The sequence below is a fragment of the Carcharhinus amblyrhynchos genome, chromosome 11 (assembly GCF_965287045.1).
Source record: "Carcharhinus amblyrhynchos chromosome 11, sCarAmb.v2.hapA, whole genome shotgun sequence".
Classification (NCBI taxonomy): domain Eukaryota; kingdom Metazoa; phylum Chordata; class Chondrichthyes; order Carcharhiniformes; family Carcharhinidae; genus Carcharhinus; species Carcharhinus amblyrhynchos.
In genome coordinates, this window is record NC_137334.1 from 46,233,084 (window position 1) to 46,253,732 (window position 20,649).

At 41.4% G+C, this 20,649-nt stretch overlaps 1 protein-coding gene across 3 annotated transcripts in view; it reads right to left on the reverse strand.

The window, feature by feature from the left end:
• The window catches only part of LOC145350097 (integrin alpha-6-like), an 86,603-nt gene that overhangs the window by 40,804 nt on the left and 25,150 nt on the right, over positions 1 to 20,649 (reverse strand). For all 3 annotated transcript variants that reach the window (XM_080198995.1, XM_080198997.1, XM_080198996.1), the window contains exons 3-6: positions 9,612 to 9,691; positions 7,873 to 8,128; positions 6,224 to 6,346; positions 3,289 to 3,499 (exon numbers count right to left, since the gene is read on the reverse strand). In XM_080198995.1, the coding sequence (XP_080055121.1) occupies positions 3,289 to 3,499; positions 6,224 to 6,346; positions 7,873 to 8,128; positions 9,612 to 9,691 (670 nt within the window). The remainder of the gene's footprint in view (positions 1 to 3,288; positions 3,500 to 6,223; positions 6,347 to 7,872; positions 8,129 to 9,611; positions 9,692 to 20,649) is intronic.

Genomic DNA, 20,649 nt, shown 5'->3' on the forward strand with positions numbered 1-20,649 from the left:
CCTTTTTTCATGCAGCAAGTAGTTCGAATTCGGAATACACTGCCTGGGAGTGCGCTTCAGGCAGATGAATTCAGGCCTTTCAAAAAGGGATACAGATAGATAGGAACATGTGGGTATACTGATCAGGAAAGAATCTAAAACCTGGTGTTGTCAGACTTTTTACAGGAAAGAATCGACAGGCTTGGTCTCTTCTTTTCTTGTCATCAGGGGAGCTCCCACTTACATTGTGCCTCCACGTCACAGAGGTATTGGAAAATGCCCCTCATTTCCCATATCTTGGAAGCTATTAATCCCAAAAGGCTGACATGGATGAATCTAATGTGCTAGCTCAACCTATGGGAAATAAATGGGCTTGGGTTTGAGAATCGCAATACCTTTACAATGACTCAAGTTCAAAAATACTTCATGGACTGTAATTCATCTTGGGCTGTGTTGACTTTGAAAGGCACTCTGTAAACAATCTGTCTCTCTGTCCATCTGGTATGGCAAACACGCTTTCCAAAGTATCAACTTTTATCTGCAATAGTGGCTGTTTAATGGGTGGTGCTGTGGTTAATACCGATAACATGAAAAGGCCTATCTGGTACTATATTACCTCAATGTGGAAATGCCGGTGTTGGACTGGGGTAAACACAGTAAGAAGTCTCACAACACCAGGTTAAAGTCCAATAGGTTTATTCGGTAGCACAAACCACTAGCTTTCGGAGCGCTGCTCCTTCATCAGGTAAGTGGGAGTTCTGTTCACAATTCCCAATCTGATGAAGGAGCAGTGCTCCGACAGCTAGTGGCTTATGCTACCAAATAAATCTGTTGGATTTTAACCTGGTGTTGTGAGACTTCTTACAATATATTACCTCAACAAGGAACACTATTTTCAGCATCGGTGTCAACACACAATTCCATGTCAGAGGCACTAGGTGGCGCTTCAGCATGGCATCTCAAACAGTAACTGGGTAAATTGTATTTATCGATTTACATCAAACGACATACAATCTGAAATTTTACGATTTTTATTCTTTGCACTTCTTAGAATGGCTACAGTACATGCGAGTCGGAGCTCTTCATAATCAACCCAGCTCACCCCCACACCCCATGGCGAACCTCTTCCCTTCAGCAGGCAATTTGATGCCCATGATTAACTCTACCTCTGCCATTTTTGGCTGGCATTCCATCCTAACTACAAGCTGCATAAGAACATTTTTCCTCATGCCACCTTTGCTTCTTTTGCCATTTGCCTTAAATTGACTCATTTATAATTGGGAACAGTTTCTCCCTATCCACTGTCCAGACCCTTCATGACTTTGAAACTTACATAAAATTTCTCTCAACCTTTTTTTCTAAAAACAGCTCCAGCTTATCCAAATGATTCATGTTGCTGAAGTCCCTCCATCTTGGAATCATCTCCTAAATCTCACAGAAATCATAGAATCCTTAGTGTAGGAGGCCATTCGACCCATTGAGTCTGAACCGCCCACAATCCCATCCATGGCCCGAGCTCCATAACCCTACTAGCCATCTGACACTAAGGAGCAATTTACCATTGCCAAATCAATCTAAACCACACATCTGTGGAGCGTGGGAGGACACAAGAGCACCCAAAGGAATCCCATGCAGACACAGGGAGAATGTGCAAACTCCATACAGACAGTGACCAAAGCCAGGAATTGAACTTGGATTCCAGGCACTGAGAGGCAGCAGTGCTAATCACTATGCCACCATGCCGCCCACATCCTTCCTAAAGTGTGGTGTCCAGAATTAGACATAATACTCCATTTGAGGCTGAACAGATGTTTTATAAAAATTCACTATAATGTTCTTGCTTTTGTACTCTATGTCTCTATTGATAAAGCACAAGATACCTTTTGCCAATTGACAATGCCTTCATAGTTATCAGATTCTTAATTCTAGATATTTATTGAATTCAAATTTCACCATTTGCAACGGCAGGATTCAAATCCAGGTCCCCGGAGCCTTGCTCTGGTTTTCTGAGTTACTAGTCTAGTGACAATACCACTACGCCACAGCCTCTGCTAGAGTAAACGTTGAGTTCACACATTCCTGAAAATACTAATCTGTTCCCCAAAGTCATGACTTATTGTCTATTCTTGAATGGGCTGAAACGGCCTCCCTCTGCACTGTAGGAATTCTATGATTAAGAGTTAAGATTCTTGTCAATGGTAAGCCCCAAGATGTTGATAATGGGGGATTCAGTGACGGTGATGCCATTGCAGGAAGAGAGTATCATGTTCTCTCTTATTGAAAATGGTCATTGCCTGGCACTTAAACAGCACAAATGTTATTTGCCGCAGTATTAACCTGGGGCCTTTGGATTACTAGACCTGCTCTGACGAAAGGTCACCTAGACTCAAAACATTGGCTCTATTCTCTCCCTGCAGATGCTGTCAGGCCTGCTGAGATTTTCCAGCATTTTCTGTTTTTGCCTCTGGATTACTAGCCCAGTGATATTACCACAATGTCATTGCTTCCCCTAAAGTGACTCATCCAGCTTACCTCAGTGTAAGCATTTACTGGTCGCATATTGATCTCTTCCATTTGTTTCCAGTATGGAATACTTAATAGTTCAAATGCAGTTTTGTAATTTAGAGGTCTAACCATTTGTGCTGAAAATTAGGTCACTAGTTTGGACTTATTTCTGAGAACAAAGGTGTTGGATTTCCTCTGCTGTACCTGAAATCAAGCTGTAGAAGGACTGGCGGGGGGGGGGGTGTGTGTGTGTGTGTGTGTGTGTGTGTGTGTGTGTGTGGTGGTGGTGGTTTTTAAGAAAGAGGAGCAGAGAGTCAGCCAATCATGACACACCAAATTGGAAGGATGAACAATATTCAGAGAGGAGAGAAGCTGGATGGATCCTCTGCTGTCTTGAAGTCTCGACTCCTGGTCAGACCAGAGGACGGGAGTCTGTACTTGCTGGGGCAGGAACGTGAGGGTGACCGTTTGCTCTGATAGAACGAAAGGACCTCTTGGTGGCCCAGTTTCCTTCTCCTAATGTGAGAACATTTACCCATCTAGCTTACCCCAGTGTGAGCATTTATTGGTCACACATTGAAGAAGACTACTTTTATTAAATCTTTTGGACATCACTATCTGTTTACTGTTGAACCCTCCTCCATTCCGTCTAGCATTGCAGCACCACTGAGCATTTAAAAAACTGGGGGAAAATTGACTCAAGTGCAGAAATAATGTCTGAACATTTAGAGTTATGCAGCGTGCAGAGTAACTAGATATTACTTTTACTCTTTTACATCCCAAATGAGTTCATGCCTCCCTCACCTGTCTTTATTAAGATCCACCACAGCAACAGCATATCCAAAAGATGATGCCAGCCCTTCCCCTTCCAGGACATGTTCAGTCGTTAGGTTTCGTGTCAATTTCTCAGTCTTTAGGAAAACAACAGCTCCAGCATGGTTCGCTCTTGGTGCGCCAGATACAAAGGTCAGTGAGTCTTTCGATGTGATTCCTTTGCCTGAGTCTAGAGAGAAGCCTAACACAAAACAACTGGATCAGACAGAATATCCTAATCAGCAAATTGCCATGGACAAACAGATAAATAAAGACATCACAGAAAACAAGGATCTGCAACAGATCTCCCATTGAACCAATAGAGAGAAGTTTCAGAGCTTAGTATCTGATTCCCAATGGGAGTTGAGTGGACATGCTGATAAAGAAATTGGACTTAGTGCCCAAAAAATTGGATGCCAAGTGAGTCAGACACCATCTTCTTACAGGCATGGGCTGCCCATGCAGTGACAATCTACCAGTGATATGCAGTGTAGGCAGAACAAACAGCAATTCTGACGCCAGCTCTGCAATTTTTCAGCTCAACCTTTCAACCAATTTTTAAAAAAAATCTCATTAAGTAGCAGGAAGGAGGCATGGTGGCACAGTGGTTAGCACTGTTGCCTCACAGCTCCAGGGACCTGGGTTCAATTAACAACTTGAGTCACTAACTGTGTGGAGTTTGCATGTTCTCTGGGTTTCCTCCGGGTGTGCAAGTTTCCTCCCACACAGTCCAAAGATGTGCAGGTTAGGTGCATCGGCCACGCTAAATTTCCCCTTAGTGTTCCAGGGTGCATTGGTCAGAGGGACTAGGGGTAAATACATGCGGTTACGAAGATAGGGCCTAGGTGGGATTGTTATTGGTACAGACTTGATAGGCCAAATGGCCTCCTTCTGGACTGTAAGGTTTCTATGCCTGTTCAGTGTTATGTAAAAGAGGTCACCAATTACTTTCAGGTTATTTGCATCACAAACGCTGAACTTTGAGAGGCGATTATGTTTTAAACTACCCTTTAAGCGCAAAGTAAAATAAGTAGCTCTGAAAGGGATGGGGAATTCCTGGTTAACACCTCAATTTGGAGAAATGCCTTCCAATTGCCATGGGATGAGAATTGAGAACAGAAGTGGAAGTGAAATAGACACTGACTTGAGATGTCCACTGATGGTTTTTTCTAAAAAAAAGGGAAAAGCTGCTGCTTGAAAGCTGGCAGAAAGGAACTGGATAACCCCCCAAAACAGTGGGAAACATTGGGGAGAAGAAATAAATTACTTTATGGGGAAAATGTTTTTACCAGAGTTGACCAAACTTCTTAAAAAGGTTGGACACAAGACTTTCTGGAAATGTAGATTGTTAAGTTTGTCACAGCCTGATAGGGGGGAATTTATCCAGATTGCCTTGCTGGCGATAGCCATTCTCAGCAGGAGTTCAGTGATCGGTGGTGGACGCTGGAAAATTCACCTCAGCATGACGAGGAGTGACTGAGCTCAGCCGGAAAGCTGAGAGAAGCTTTTGGACTGCCTTCAAGTTAAATTTTAAAAAGAAATGACGTACCATTTGCTTGTTGGCTGTATTTTGGTTATTTTGTATATAGTTTGTAACAGTAAGCGTCTTATAAACACAATTTAGCCTTTGGCTGTTTTCATTGGTCTGTCTGGGAAATTCGTCTCTTGTAAAAAGTTAATGATCTCTGATGAGTGTAACAATTCTGTCTGGCTGTTTTACAATTGCACATGTTCTGATATTTCATGCTTCAATTATCTGCAGGAATTGGTGTGGCAGGTGCTAAAGGGCTTGTTGCTGACTTCAAGAGCTAGTTGCTCCCAGCCATGGAAATATCCTTCTTCTTTCAATAGTGTGAGACTTAAAAAGTGAGAGAACTATGGTGATGACCTTTTTAACTTTGGGGAAAGCCTGTCCTTTTTGTTGTACAATGTCCCCTTTAAGGCCAAGGTGAATCTGTGGAGTATTTTGAGAGAGTGAGTATTTGATTTCCTCGCAAAACTTTCCAAGAAATGTCCATGTGACCTGAGGTTGCTATGGCGACGAAAGTTTGAGCAAAGAGTAAATAGAAAGCTGTTGGTAGCTGTGCCATGATCCAACCTGTCTTGTGGCAGGCAATTCAGAACAAAGAACTCATGTGAGGGGAACAAGCTGATAATAAACCGGATTTCTGTTCTGTACCAAGAGGAGAATCCAACTACAACTGCTCTTGCTGGAGCAATGTGTGAGCAAGCTAAGTATTGCCATCAGAGTCAGACTGGAACTGGGCCTACTAGTTGGTCAACTAAAAAGGAATTTTGAGAAGTTATGCCATCAGGGCTGCCAGTGAGAGCAGGTTTATAGATGTGTGCTTTGTCGGTGTTAAAAGTGTACTGGGCTTGTTTTTTTAACCCCTTGCTGGAAGTACCTGAGTGCCAGGTTGCCCTCTATTCTGGAGATGTGTCACCCATCATACAGAAATGTGTGACGGGGAAGAGGCAGCTTTTTTCCCCTCAGGTGAGATAACGTCCACTCAACTTAGGCCCCCCACCTCCACCTCCCCATCCTTTAGAACATATACTGAGCAAATGCCAGACAGAGAGCAGTCCACAGCAACCAGCACTTGCCAAACATGGCTCTGCTGTATGAGTGTCATCATTAATCCTGGCACACAGAGATATATGCCCATCTCCATCACTTAGACAATATCATTCCCATCACTTCAGTGCACGAATATGTTCAGTCTGCCATGAATTTGCTCTTTTACCACAAATTTAGAATCTAAGCAAAGAATGAAATCCGCATCTTATAAGGTCACTCAGGGAAAGACTGATGGTAGCCTACAGAAACACTTCTGACATAAATAACAGATACATAAAATATCATCTGCCCTCTCATCAGACACTTTAAAATATTTTTCCTTTCTCTTTTAAATGTTATTATACCTACCTAAATAACTGTTAGCAGGAACAGGTATCAGCTTTTCGTTCCTAATAGTTTCATCACCAACTTCATAGGGTCCATCATCAAAGTTAATCTCCTCAATATTTCTGGATTCTACATGTACAATTCCTGAGGGAATAAAGTGTTAAAGTCAGCATGAGCATCTGTGCCAGCAGCACTGGCAGCAGGTTAACTCACAATGGACTTGTGTAAGATCAAATAAATTAGAACAAGAACTTCTACTTTAATTACAGTTATTATATTGGGCATGATTATCTGTAAAATGATTTGTACATCTTGAAAATAAATCATCAATACAAGCATTTTACAATATAATTACATTGCATATTCCAACGCTTGCATGATTGTAGCTCACCAATTTTTTGCTTCTAGATGTTAGTATTGATTGATAAATGGGCAAGATCTATATTTTCCATCTGCTTTGAAAATGCTGTTGGAAGTTTTATCTCTGCACATTAGTATCCAGCAACTTTTAGCAGCAAGTACACTGGTCTAAGATGAGGAATAAATTTGGTTTCTGGAGCCCATAATCGGAAGATGTTCTGTCCCTAATTTACATAAAGTATTAAACACCCATTCAAGGGCCCTCATCAAGATTGGTTTGCCAGTGCCTCTATTAGCTGCACTCTAAAACTAGACCTTGAGGAAAGTTTTTCACATTCAGCCACCCAAATGTGAAGCTCAGAGGAAGAGAAAACCTCCTCCTGGCTATGTATTTAATAAAATCTGTGCAGGTAGTCTAATTGCCCGAAAATGATAGTCCGAAACTCTCAATTGATCGTGATACAACATCACGGAGAGGATTTTTCAGATGACAGAGCTTCCTGGAGCTATTTGAGATCAGTCCACAGCAACCAGCACTTAAACATGGCTCTGCTGTACGAGTGTCATCATTAATCCTTTATCCAGAAAGGTATGTCTGGCGTATTGCTGGGGCTTGACTCTCAGGCATGACCTTGGGAGAAAATGTGCTGCCAGGTTACTGCTTGGCACTAGCCAAGCCCTCCTGTGATTAAAAAGTGACAGGGCAGGACGATGCGTTCCAGTGGCCGTTAATTGGCTACTTAATAGCCTCAATAGGTCCAAGCGCAAGTGAGCGGCCAAATACCTCCACTGACCCTCGAAAAATGGGAGGCAGGTCAGGAGGGGAGTAGTAGTTCATCTGCACGAAGGTTAGGGAATTCGAATACAGAGGCAGGCTTTTTGGTCTGCCCAGGCCAAGCTGACTCTTAGTAAGAGAAACTCATCCAGTCGCACTCCTCTGCCTCTTCCCCACAGCCCTGCCAACGTTTCCTCTTCAGATAATAACCCTTTTAAAAGCTGCGACTGAATCTGCCTCTGCTGCATTTTACGACTGCACATCCCAGTTTCTAAACACTCATGTTCCCTCTGGCTCTTTTGTTAATCATAATATAAAAATATTAGCTAACAGATGAATGGCTGGCATGGTACCACGAGCCTCAGAATTTCCCTTTGGATTCACCTTTTGAGACATGAAACACTTGAACCTTACCAGCAAGGCAGGTTTCATGCACACAAATGGGACAATCCCCCAACCCTCCCCAACTAATTCTCCATATACATTATCACTTTAAAATATGGTGGAAGAAAACTTAAAATATTTAACAAGTTACCTTTCCAGTTGTAGGCACCTGGAGCCCCGTACACAGAATAATCACCGCCCCTGGTGAAAGCGCTAGCTACACCTTGCTGACAAATACCAAATTTCTCATGACCTGGAGGTCGGCCAGCACAAAGTTTCACATTTGTATCAGTTTCAGAATCCCGAAAAACGAGGTCTTCGCTCAAAATATAACACTGCCCAGTCACATCACGGGACTCCTCAGTTTTATTCACATGTCGCCTTTGCTCATATCGATGTGCGCACACCTGGAATTACAAAATATTTTATGCTCCTAATCACAGCTATCTTCCATTGATTTTTCTAGTTAGCCCACCATTCCATTTATTGAAAGATGTTTCCTGTTCTAATGCAATTATACGACATCAGCAGAATTGAAATTTTTCACAAGCATGAAACAGGGAAAAAAAGATAATTTTACAGGAGACATCAGGGCTCAGCTTAATCCTGCCCTTGCGGAATATTCACACGTGCACTTTCCCCACAGGGGTCAAGGATAATATCATCAGTGAAACTCCAATTTAATTTCCCCTATAGCTAATCCAATTTACTTCATATTATGTAATGATTAAGTCAGCACAGATCAGCAGAAAAACATGGAGCCTTTTTGCATTCTAATCCAACAGAAGGAATCAATATGTACACTTTCACCTTATTTTCACCAGTGTCATACTTGCAATTTTATTGAATTAGAAGGAAAAAAAGTGATAATTTATTAAAAATGTCAATAACAAAACCTATAGAGGATCTAGGATGGTGCACAGAGGAAGCGGAAACTATTAAATAGCCTACCTCCGTCTGCACGAGTTTCCTCCAGGTGCTCCGGTTTCCTACTACACTCTAAAGCTGTGCAGGTTAGGTGGAAAGGCCATACTAAATTGCCCCCTCATGTCCCAAGATGTGTAGGTTAGGGGATTAGTGGGGTAAGTACTTGGGCTTACAGTTAACAGGTCTGACTGGGATTTCCCCATTAGTGTCAGGTGAATTATGTTGGTTTACAAAGATAGAGCCTATGTGAGATTGTTGTTGGTGCGGAGTTGATGGGCTGAATGACCTCCTTCTGCTCTGTAGGGATTCTATGATAGCGACACTGGACGTGTATCTTCTTAAATCAATCATTAGAGCCTGTGTCAAAGATAGTCAGTAAAGATCACCAGATAATTTTGTCCAAATCTTCTGACACGAGGTGCTGGTGTACTTCAAGATTTTGAATATGTTTTGATGCATGCCCATGCATGATACTTGTGAAGGAAGTTTAAATTTACTCTGCATGGATTGTTGTATATTTCCCTATGGACAATGGGATCAGAAGACCAGAACCAACAGAGACTTGGGATGTTTGCCCTACACCGACTTTGATTTGTGCATAGATTAAGATAGGAGTCAGGTGTGTAGGCATCAGACGGAAGTGTTGAGTGTAACAATTTCATTAAGAGAAGTGTAGTTCAATGTCCAAGTCAGACAAATCTTAAGGGGCATGCCTTCAGTTCATGACAGTGGAGGGGTGTGGTTTCATTATAATTATACTTGCTACTTGGCCTCTAACTCTGCTCCTTAATATTCCCCTGCTACAGCTGGCAATGGAAGGTGCAAAGGCTCCAGTGATAAGTGGTAAGAAAGCAGATTAAATTTGTCAGTGGTGGATTCAATCTTGCCACCTCTAGTCTGAAGATCCAGGCCTATAGAGTTTAAAAAAAAGGGATTACCACATAGAAAGAATTCAAAACCTACCATGACCTTTCCTCCTGGCCCCTGACTTTCCACTGATACACCCATCCATTGATTTTCTTTACTTTCCACTGTCAGGTCAGCTATAATAAAAAGGTGAAAATAAAACATTCAGGAGACAGACACATTAGACATTTTTAACATGACATGAAGCAGCTCAATATGATTCAGTGAGCTGGAATGTTCAATGTCTCTTGCAGAAAGCACAAGTTAAGGAAATGCAGATCCAGTTTTCTGCTTAGTATTGGAATCACACACTAGCCCCTAATGGTCTTTAAATACTCCACAGACTGTACGAAATCCCGGAAAAAAAAAGGTTGATTAACCTTCAATGTTTTTAATACAATGGTAATAACAAGGAGAGAAAAACAACATAGCACAACAGGAAAATAAGTAAATAGATCTCTACCTCGCCTGTGCTGCAGAGGAAGGGGAAGTAGAGACTACTAATACTTTAGTGCTTGGTATAAAAATTAAATAGCATACATGGCTGTGAAGGGTAAATGAGATCTAAGACCCTGTACTGGCCAATATTGAGAATACTGCAGTTCGCGGTATTGAGGCATCTAAGTTCCCCAATAGGGGCCATACTATGTGCATGTGGCCAAACATTGATATCCAGTGAGACTGTCTAGAAAAATCATGAGTTGATGTCAATGAGGATCTTCAGTATCACAGGCACAGCTGTGATGGAACATGGTGAGAAATATTTCATACACCAACACTGGACCCCACTGATTTTGCAAATGCTGTGCTAACATCCCTTTTCTCTCCAAAAATCGGTGCTCATGTTTCCCAGAACTCTGGGCAGTTCCCTCCCATCAGTCTTCCACCCATGCTACATCACAAAGATAAACTGTCCCTTCACAAACCATCAGCAATCTTTGACATGGTTGACCACATTGCCTTCCTCCAAAGTATCTCCATTCTGCTGGGTGGAACTGCACTCACTGGATCCCATTCTCATCTAATCACAGCCACTCGCAAGTGCCTTGGGATAGTTCATGTTGAAGAAACTATATAAATACAAGTTGCTGTACTTACGTGGTACAGTTCTCAATAACAGCTAAAGTACGACTTCCTCAAAACATATGGAGTTTCAATTCATTTGCTTTATTCATTTTTGGAATGTGGACATCCATTGGTTGACACTTCCTACTGACCCTTGAAATGAATGGCTTGCTATGTTATTTGAGAGGGTATTTAAGAGTCAGCCACATTGTTGTTGGTCTGAGATTACATATAGGCCAGACTAGACAAGGATAGTAGATTTCCTTCCCTAAAAGGACATGAGTGAACCAGCGGTGTTTTTACAACAATCGATGATAGTTTCATTGAATCAATGAATCCCTACAGTACAGGAGCCCATTCAGCCCAGTGAGCCTGCACCCACAACAATCTCACCCAAGCCATATCCTTATAACCCCATATATTTACCCTAGCTAATCCCCCTGACACTAAGGGACAATTTAGCATGGACAATGCACCCAACCTGCATAAATTTGGTATGTGGAGGAAACCGGAGCATCTGGACAAAACCTAAGGGGAGAACATACAAACTCCAAACAGAGTCACCCAGGCCAGAATTAAGCTCAAGTTCCTGGCACAGAGGCAGCAATGCTAACCCACTGTGCCACAGTGCTGATCACTATTACCAAGGCCAGCTTTTAATTCCAGATTTAATAACTGAATTTAAATTCCACCAGCAGCCCTGGAGATTTGAATCAATGTCTGCTGGTGCATAGCCTGGTCTCTGGATTACTAGAACGATGGCCTTACTGCGATGCCACCTGCTTCCCTAATTTTCTCTGCCTAAAATGAGGAATGAAGAGCAGTAGTTCTTTTTTAAAAAAAACTTGCATCTCTTTGTACTTCCTACGAGCACTTGACGTCTCCAAACATTTTACAACCCAATAAAGTACTCTGAAGTGTAATCACTGCTGGAATGACAGATGAAACAAGTAAATTATGCATCTTAATCTGTGGGTTCATCCTCTAGGCTTTTCCAAGAAGCCTAGACAGTGCATTTTCCTATGGGTCCACAAACTGGCACTTGCAATGAGATGTAAAAAGATAGGTGAAAATGGCATGTTCAATGTCACCCAAACTTTTAACATTCAAACAGTACGCTCTTTGGAATATTCCTCCCAAGTTATTACAGACATCCACTTCAAAGAGTCTGTACTTACTTTACATTCATAATGTGGAGATGCCGACGTTGAACTTGGGTAGGCACAGTAAGAAGTCTCACAACACCAGGTTAAAGTCTAACAGGTTTATCTGATAACACAACTGTCGGAGCACTGCTCCTTCATCAGGCGAGTGGGAGTTGGGATCACAAAGCAGAGCATATATAGACATAGACTCAGTTAGAAGTTAATGGTTGGAATACGAGTCTTATCAGGTAATCAAGTCTTTACAGCTGCAGACAATGCGTGTGAAGGGAGAGTTAAGCACAGGTTAAAGGGATGTGAAACGTCTCAAGCCATGACAATTAGTAAGTTTTCGCAAGCCCAGGCCAAATGGTTACAGGCGTGACATGAACCTAACATCACAGTTGAGGTCATCTTCACGTGCGCAGAACTTGGCTATCGTTTTCGTTTGGCAATTGTGCCTTGTGTGTCTTGAAGGCTGCCTTGGAGAACACTTACCCAAAGATGGGAGGCTGAATACCCTTGACTGCTGAAGTGTTCCCCAACAGAAAAGGAACACTCCTGCCTGGTGATTGTCACGCAGTGTCTGTTCATTCATTGTCAGTGTCTGCATGGTCTCGCTTGAGACATTTCACACCTCTTTAACCAGTGCTTAACCCTCTCTTCACTCGCACTGTCTACACTTGTAAAGACTCGCATTCCAACCATTATCTTGTAATTGAGTCTGTGTCTATATATGCCGTTTGTGAACCCAACTCTCCACTCACCTGATGAAGGAGCAGCTCTCTGAAAGCTCACGCTACCAAATAAACTTGTTGGACTTTAACCGGGTGTTGTGAGACTTCTTACTTTATGAATGTAAGGTATAAATCACTCAGGAGGCAGCTTGGCCTACCATGCTTGCTCCAGTTCTTTTGAAAGACTATCCAATTTAGTGTCACTCCCCAGTTTTTCATAGCCCTGCAACTCCACTTTCTCCACCTATTCATAACAAGGATTGAGAATACTGGATGTGCATGCCGCCATTAGCACTCACTCACAGTCATGTTAAAATTAGATGCCTAACAATTTTGAGCAAAACCATTGTGCGCACGTTGTGCCTGCCTGAAGGTGGGTAGGTTCACAAGATGTTGGGGAAAAGAAAATCAACCTTGCAGGTTACCACCAATACTTCCAGTCTAAACATTAACTTGTCTTAATGATATAAAGCATTGGGAAACTCTCCGATGACAAAAGAGTTTTTGTTTCAGTGAAAGAAATAAACAATCGCAGTCAGAACAATCCATTAGTTTTGTGCTGAATGGTAAAGCCAACAATCTGTTATCCTTGCTTACCATGGCAAAGGATCTGAAGGATTAAACAAAAATGCAATTTCTGTATTTATAGATACTAGGTACATGCATGTCTAGGTCTAAGTTTATGTAACAGCCAACAGGCTACATAAACCGGCCAACATGTTTGTTCTTAGTGATGAGATCATAGTAAAGATCATGAGCAAAATCTTCCAATGGCAACAGCAGTGAATCTGGAGACATTTGCTGCTGTTGCATGTTAATACCCAGTCGGGTTCCTGATCCACGCATGCACACAATATTTACCCAGGATGTTTAAACTAACTGTTGGGCCAAATTAAGTTTCCCCAAGCTACAACAGTAAACTAGTACCCCCACGCCCCCCAGGATCTCAGGCATAGACTAGTGATTGACAGCAAGAGCTGTTGCAGAAGTGTCCAAAATACACTTTCCACTCCACCCCAAAAACTTTTCCTGCTCCCTCACCCCCTGATAATCTCAGCTCTGCTCATCTGGAAATTCAAAATTATTCCTATTCATTTTGAGAAAGAAACAATATTTTTAAAAAGCACTCATGGAAAGGGGGAAGGGGAGAAAAGAGTTAGTCAGTTTTACTGCTAATCATTAAATGGGAATAATCTAAAGGGAAAACCCTTCACATGCTGAAGAAAGGGCAATCCAAAGAATCCCTCCATCCTCTTGAAGTTTACAGCCAGTCGGGTTAGCAGGACAACAAAGAAAAGCAAATTCAAACTGCTGATGGTGATAGTAAAGATCCATCTTATTCTATTGGTTCCTTGAGCAAAGAGTGGAGTGCCATGGCTATGAAAGCCCAGTCCAGAAAGGCCAGGTCTGAACTTCCCATTCTTCTCCGGGGAGCTGATTATTTATTAAAGCCCCATTCTTTTCTGGGTGTCAGACAATAATGTCCAGATGGTCCACACAATTGTCAATTATTAGGGAAGTATGTAGCTAGTCTGGCCAGGCACATCTTCCCCAGTACTGTGCCAATACAATGTCTGACTACACTGAAAGTGCAGGATTCAGAAAACATCCAACAGCCCTATGTTGATGGCTATATTTGTGGTAGGTCCTCCACCCCAGAAGGTCACCCTGGAAATTTAAACAAAAAAAAAACCAGTAAAACTAATTTGAGGCAATGTTCCCCTTAAACTGCATAGCAGCCCAAGCGCTCCTATGCGGACCGCGCATGACTTTATTCCTTCACGTTACCATTAAAGAGGCCGTGCACTCAATTAAATTGCCTATGCACTCCAAAGAACAGAAACAGAAACAAAAGAGGGGTATGTTACTTTGAGGCTTATTTCCTAACCCCTTCGGTCAATTCCTACCGGAGGTACAGCACCAAGATATTATGCCGAAAGGTCTACAAACGTTCTTGTAGAATGTCTTTGCTATTCATAAGATGCAGTTTTATACAAAAACAAACTTCAATTTTAAATCAACCCACTCGGCTGGAACAAGAAGGATGAGTTTTGAACACCTGTTTTAAACAAGACTAACTAAATGCCAATGCTGAGGTTGATAACATCCACATCCTTCCTAGTTGGGACACTCCCAGAACACAGAAACAAACCTAGCTATTCCTCGGATCACATTCCCAATTATAGTTACACTATTTACTAGTTTAACCCAGAAGATGAAGCCTTAAGTGATCTGGTGCAGATATCAAAAACGTTCATGAATATTTTGTGTGCAGTCCACAAACCAGTCAGTTCTAAAGAGTTTTCAGAGCCCGTGTAATAACGGGCAACTGTATCAGTGCTGTACTAAGCTAAGTGAATTATTTATGTAGAAATTACAACACAAAAACACTGTTTTGCCTCAACTGATCCATGTTGATATTTATTGTCTATTCCAGCTGCAGTCCTAAAACACATGCCAAGATTTCTTCCCAAATCCTTCTATTCCTCTTTCCATTTATTACCTAACCTACTTTAAAAACATATGCTTCATTTATTCTGGTGATTGGTTCCACAGCCTCGCAACCATCTGTATAAAGAATTTCTGTCTGCTCACCCTCCTAAATCTCCTATGCTTAATGTTCTGTCTATGTCCCTTTCATTATAAACTTCTCAGTTACCCCTAACACATGGTAATCTGAAAGTCAATACACAGGCCATACACAAGTCAATCCCCTTCAGTTACCTCATGTGGATGGCTGTGCTAAAAAGGTAAAGGACTCCGTACTAAAACAAATCGTCTGCGCACAACAAAAATAAATCAGATTCACACAATCACATAATTGTTACAGCATAGGAGGCCAATCAGCCCATTATGTCTGCATGAGCAATTTACCCAGTGTCATTCTCCCGCCTTCTCCCTGTAGACTTGTTACTTTTTAGATGAAAGTCTAATTCTCTTTTGAATGCTGCAGTTGAACCTCCACCACCACAGTTTTTATTCATTCGTGGAACATGGGTGCCACTGGCTGGCCAGCACTTATTGCCCATCCCTAGTTGCCTTTGGAGGGCAGTTGAGAGTCAACCCCATTACTGTGGCTCTGGAGTCACACATAGACCAAACCAGGAAGGACGAAAGATTTCCATTTCTAAGGCGACATTGTCGGAAAAACCCATTTATTTTGTTAATCAACAATGGCTTCATGGCCATCAGTAGATTCTCAATTCCAGATATTTTTTATTGAATTCAAATTTCACCATCTGCCGTGACAGGATTTGAACCCGGGTCCCCAGAACATCAGCCGAGTTTCTGGATTAATAGTCTAGCGATAATACCACTAGGCCATCATCTCTCCTCCTTCAAAGAGCCACAATAAAGTGGTTAAACACGATTTCCATCTCACAAAACCCATGCTGAGTCTGATTGATTATCTTGGGTTTTTTTTAAAGAACCTGCTATAACATCTTTAACAATGGTGTCTAACATTTTCCCATTACAGATATTAAGCTAATTGCCTGTAGTTTCCTGCTTTTTCATCAATGTTACCTTTGCCATGTGCCTATTTTCCAACCTAGTGGAACCTTTCCTGAATCTAGGGAATTTTGGAAAGTTAAAACCACTGCATCAACTATCCCACTAGCCACTTCTTTTAAGACCCTAGGATGTCTATCAAAACCAAGGACTTGTCAGTCTGTAGCTCCAACAATTTGCTAAGAAAAACGCCCCTTTGTAATTTTCTGGCATTCGTCCCTCCTTTTCGATCAATAATTTAGTTATTTCTGGAATGTTACTTGTGCCCTCAGTCATGAAGACCAGTGTTAAATACCTGTTCAATGCATCTGCCATCTCATTTTTTCCATTATTAAATACCCTGACTCTCAGGATTAATAAACATTGTTATCTCACAGCAGCTCTTACTATCTGTCTTTACATTTCTAGCTTTCTTTCTCTCGTACTCTAATTCTTTCCTCTTAAACTTTTTGTCATTCTTTGCTGCCCGATCTTCTGACTCATTTCCTGCTTTTGTGTAATTATATGCTTCAAGCTTGATTCTGTCTTTAACTTTAGTTAATCACAGATGGTGGGTGCTCCCTTGAAGTTTCTCTTTGTTGGAATGTGTTTATTATGTGTATTCTGAAATACCCTTTTAAACGTCTGCCACTGCTTCTCTATTGACCTATTCCTTAGTTTAAATTTACCATTTCAGTTCTTTTAGCTGTTTCAAGCTCTTATAAAATTGCCCTGATTGAAATTTAAGGTATTAGTCTTGGAGCCACTCCTCTCCCTCTCGCTGCTATGAGATTATTAATCCTATTTTGTTACACAATACCAAGTCTAATATGGCTGGCTCTCTGGTTGGCTCCAGTACATGCTGTTCAAAGAAACTATCCCAAAAACATTCTATAAATTCCTCATCTATGCTACTATTGCGCATGTGCTTTTTGAGGTCTATATGTAGATTTAAATCCCCTATAATCATCACCATATCTTTCTGACAAACACCCATTATCTTCTTTTTTATAATCTGTCCTACCATGTAGATACAATAAGGGGGCCTGTACACCACTCAAGTCACTTCTTGCCTTCATCATTTCTCATCTCTACCTAAAGTGCTCCTATATTCTCGTTTCCTGCACCTAGGTCATCTTCCCTCTCTGATGTGCTAATACCATCATTAAATTAGCAGAGCCACACTTTGACCCTTTTCTAGCTTCCTGCTCTTCCTAAATGTCACATACCGATTAATATTCAGGCCCCATCTGTCACCCTCCAGCCATGTCTCTATGATAGCTATCAGATCATACTTTATTCCTATTATATGATCAGTGCATCTGTTTTGTTTTGAATGCCACGTGCATTCAAATACACAGCCAATAGCTTTTCTTCTTTGTAATCTCTATCCTTGACGGCTGCTTTACTCTTATGTTTGTTATCAATTCCTGTCACGTTCAGTTTATCCTTTCTTACATTAATACCTTTCTTTCTTGCCCCGTCTCTGCTCTTTGATTTACCCCATCTTCCCAGATTTGATCCTTTACCCCCACTATTTAGTTTAAAACCTTCTCTACTTACATTGCTCGCTAGAACATCAGCCCCACTACAGTTCAGGTGTTGACCGTCCCAATAGTGCAGTTTCCACTTTCTCCAATATTAATGCCAGGGCTCCAGGAACCGGAGCCCATTTTCCCCCACACCAATCTTTGAGCCACACCTTCATTTCTCCAGTATTATTTACCTAATGTCACTTTGCACATAGCTCACATAATAATCCAGAGGTTATTACTTTGTGCTTAGCTCCTCATACTGTCTACGCAAGAAACTTTGAGTTCTGTCTATGTTATTCGTACCTACATGGACCACAACAACTGTATTCTCCCCCACCCACAAAGTTCTGCTCAGGGTTGAAGCAGATGTCCTGAATCCTGGCACCAGCAACATAGCCAACTGAATTTCCACTCTTCGCTGCAGGGAACAGTGTAAACTCCCCTCACTATATAATCCCTCGACTTGCATGACAAACTTTTTTTGTTTAACTGTTTCTTGTGCCACAGTGTCATAGTGAGTCAGCTCACCCACCCTGCAGCCACCCATCACTCCCCAACACCCCTCTCATCCAAGCAAGCTAGAAGAACCTCAAATTGTTGGACAAAGCAAAGGCTGAGGCTCTTCTGTTCCTGCCTTCTGGGTCCCCCTGTCTGCCTCACTCAGTCACACTTTCCTGTCCCTAAATACTACCAAATAAGACGACTGTGTTCTAATAAATGTCAGTGCCTCCTGGTACAAAGTTTCCAGGTAACCTTCCCCCTCCCTGGTGCATCGCAGTGTCTGCAGCTCAGTCTCCAGCTCAATGACTGAACCAAAGATCCTCACGCCACAAATATTGACTTGTAAACATGTATGCCCTGGATCACACTAGCATTCAGAAGCTCCACTAGGCCCCCACCATGACACATCATCTGCCCTGACATCCTTAATGTGTCTTTATTAACTTAAATTAAAATACATTTATATAATTATTTTTCAACCATACCACTGGTTTGCATTTTTTTTAAACTTTAGGAATAGAATTTATCTTAATCACTTATCAGATACTCACCAAGTAGTTAGCTTCTACTCATGTGTAGTGCAAGAAGCAATTCCCGCAGGCTGGAAAAGTTACAAAAGGCAAAAATAGCTGCTTCCCCTCCTCACCCAACTCCCTTAATCACCCAACTTCTTCTGTTCAAAGTTGCACTGAAATATCTGATTATATCTGAGAAAAAGGCGTTAGATGACTCTAGATATTGAAAAACAGCTTTAAACTATTTTCCTTCATTAGCTAGTTTCAGCTGAAGAAAGCTGATTTAAGGCAGGGAAATCTAGAATTTATGCAGTACATTCCGATTAAATTCGAAACACAAACAAATTTAAATTCTTACAAAGAGATTAACATTCCTTTACTCACCCAAACTGCCAGCAATCAATGCAGGTATGACTTATGTGGAAGTACACTCAGTCCTTTTCCTCCTGTATCCTTTCTTTTATATCATCTGTGTTTTCTACCACAGTAATTTCATGTTTTCTAGCAGTGAACTAGTTCCCTGCACATTCCAACAACTTGTCTAAATTCTTAAGTTCCACACTTTCCTCCTCACAGTTCACAGTGCTTTCAAGTCTCATATCATCTGGAACTTCTGAAGTTACGCAGCACAGGATATGCACTCAAGAGGACCGAGCAGCCCTGCCACGGCCCTTCCTACTGGTTAATGAACCACATTACTTTAATAAACCTTACTGATACAATAAACACTACCACCAATAAACCTTGGCAATACAAAAAGAGGAAGAAATCTTCCCAATAGTAACATGTCTTACTTAAAAGAAAAACACAGCAGCTACTCGCTTATTAACAATTTAACCTCCCAATTGTTTAGATTCACTCACTAAGCAAATATTCAATTCATAATTTACGATATCAGTTCGATTTTTGTTTAGATATCCAAACTCTGATCAATGCATTGGTCTGCTCCAAAAAGCCCATTAAACTGCACCAAGCTTCGAGTCTCAATACCTTGATTCTGAAGCAGAGAGACCATGTGAGGCACTTATGTGCCACTACTGTGTGGAATGTCCTGCCCCATGCGTACAAAGATCTGCAGTATGGAATTGACCTGCTCGATCACATGAAGCCTTAACTGTGAAAACTGGGAACCCTGAATGGAGGTCACCCTCAAATTGTGGGACAGCCGATGACAATCTCCCAAAACCTCTTTTTGGTAGTATGTACTTCCTCTGAAAAATATTCTTTTACACAATACAGGACTCAGTCTGGACTACACCAGGTATAGCATCCAATGCTTTAACTATCAAACCTTCCATGACTGCAGCATTCCTAACAAAATCACTCGTTTTATCCTTCACTCACCATACAATTCAGCTGTGTGTTTGGTGACTTGTAACCTGTTTGAGGATCCTTCCCAGGGTGCTCACTCTCCTTTCAGAAAACTTGTTAGAGGATAATGTGTCCTGGTATTCCTACTCTCTTCACTACAATGGTCAGTCCCTCAATTTGTTGGATTGCGTTTCACTCCACCTCAAGATCTGACATCGAGTTAACATAATCAAAGCTAGCAATACCTTCCACAGACATCCTTCAAGAAACTAACATTACTGTCCAAGTTTGTATCCTTTACCCACATGTCAGATAAATAATCTGCATTTCCTTCTCTTTTATTACATTCCCACTCTAGTCAATTTACCTTTTTCAAAGCACTGTTTTCACTCTTTCCCTAACTCATTCTTTACTTTCTCGTGGTATGCTTTCCATATCATTTTCAATGGTAATACCCACTTACAGGCTACTGTCACAATAGATGGCATATTTGAAGAAACAGAATGGTTTACAATCATCTGGTTGCCACAGAAACTAGAATTATGTTTGCAAGACTGCATTTTGAACACTGTGCTCTCAGTAAAAGACTGTCAAGTTGTGGCAGGAATGTTTGAGAGCCGAGCCTTGTAAGAATACAAAACAATCCATTTCCCAAAACCAAAATACTAAATACAGATTTGAGAGACATAATCACCAGATTGATGACATTGACAATTATTAAATTCAGAAAGGGATGACAAATCAGCTATTTTCACGTCTTGTATCTCAATAGATTTTGCTTTGACACAGTGACAAGATCC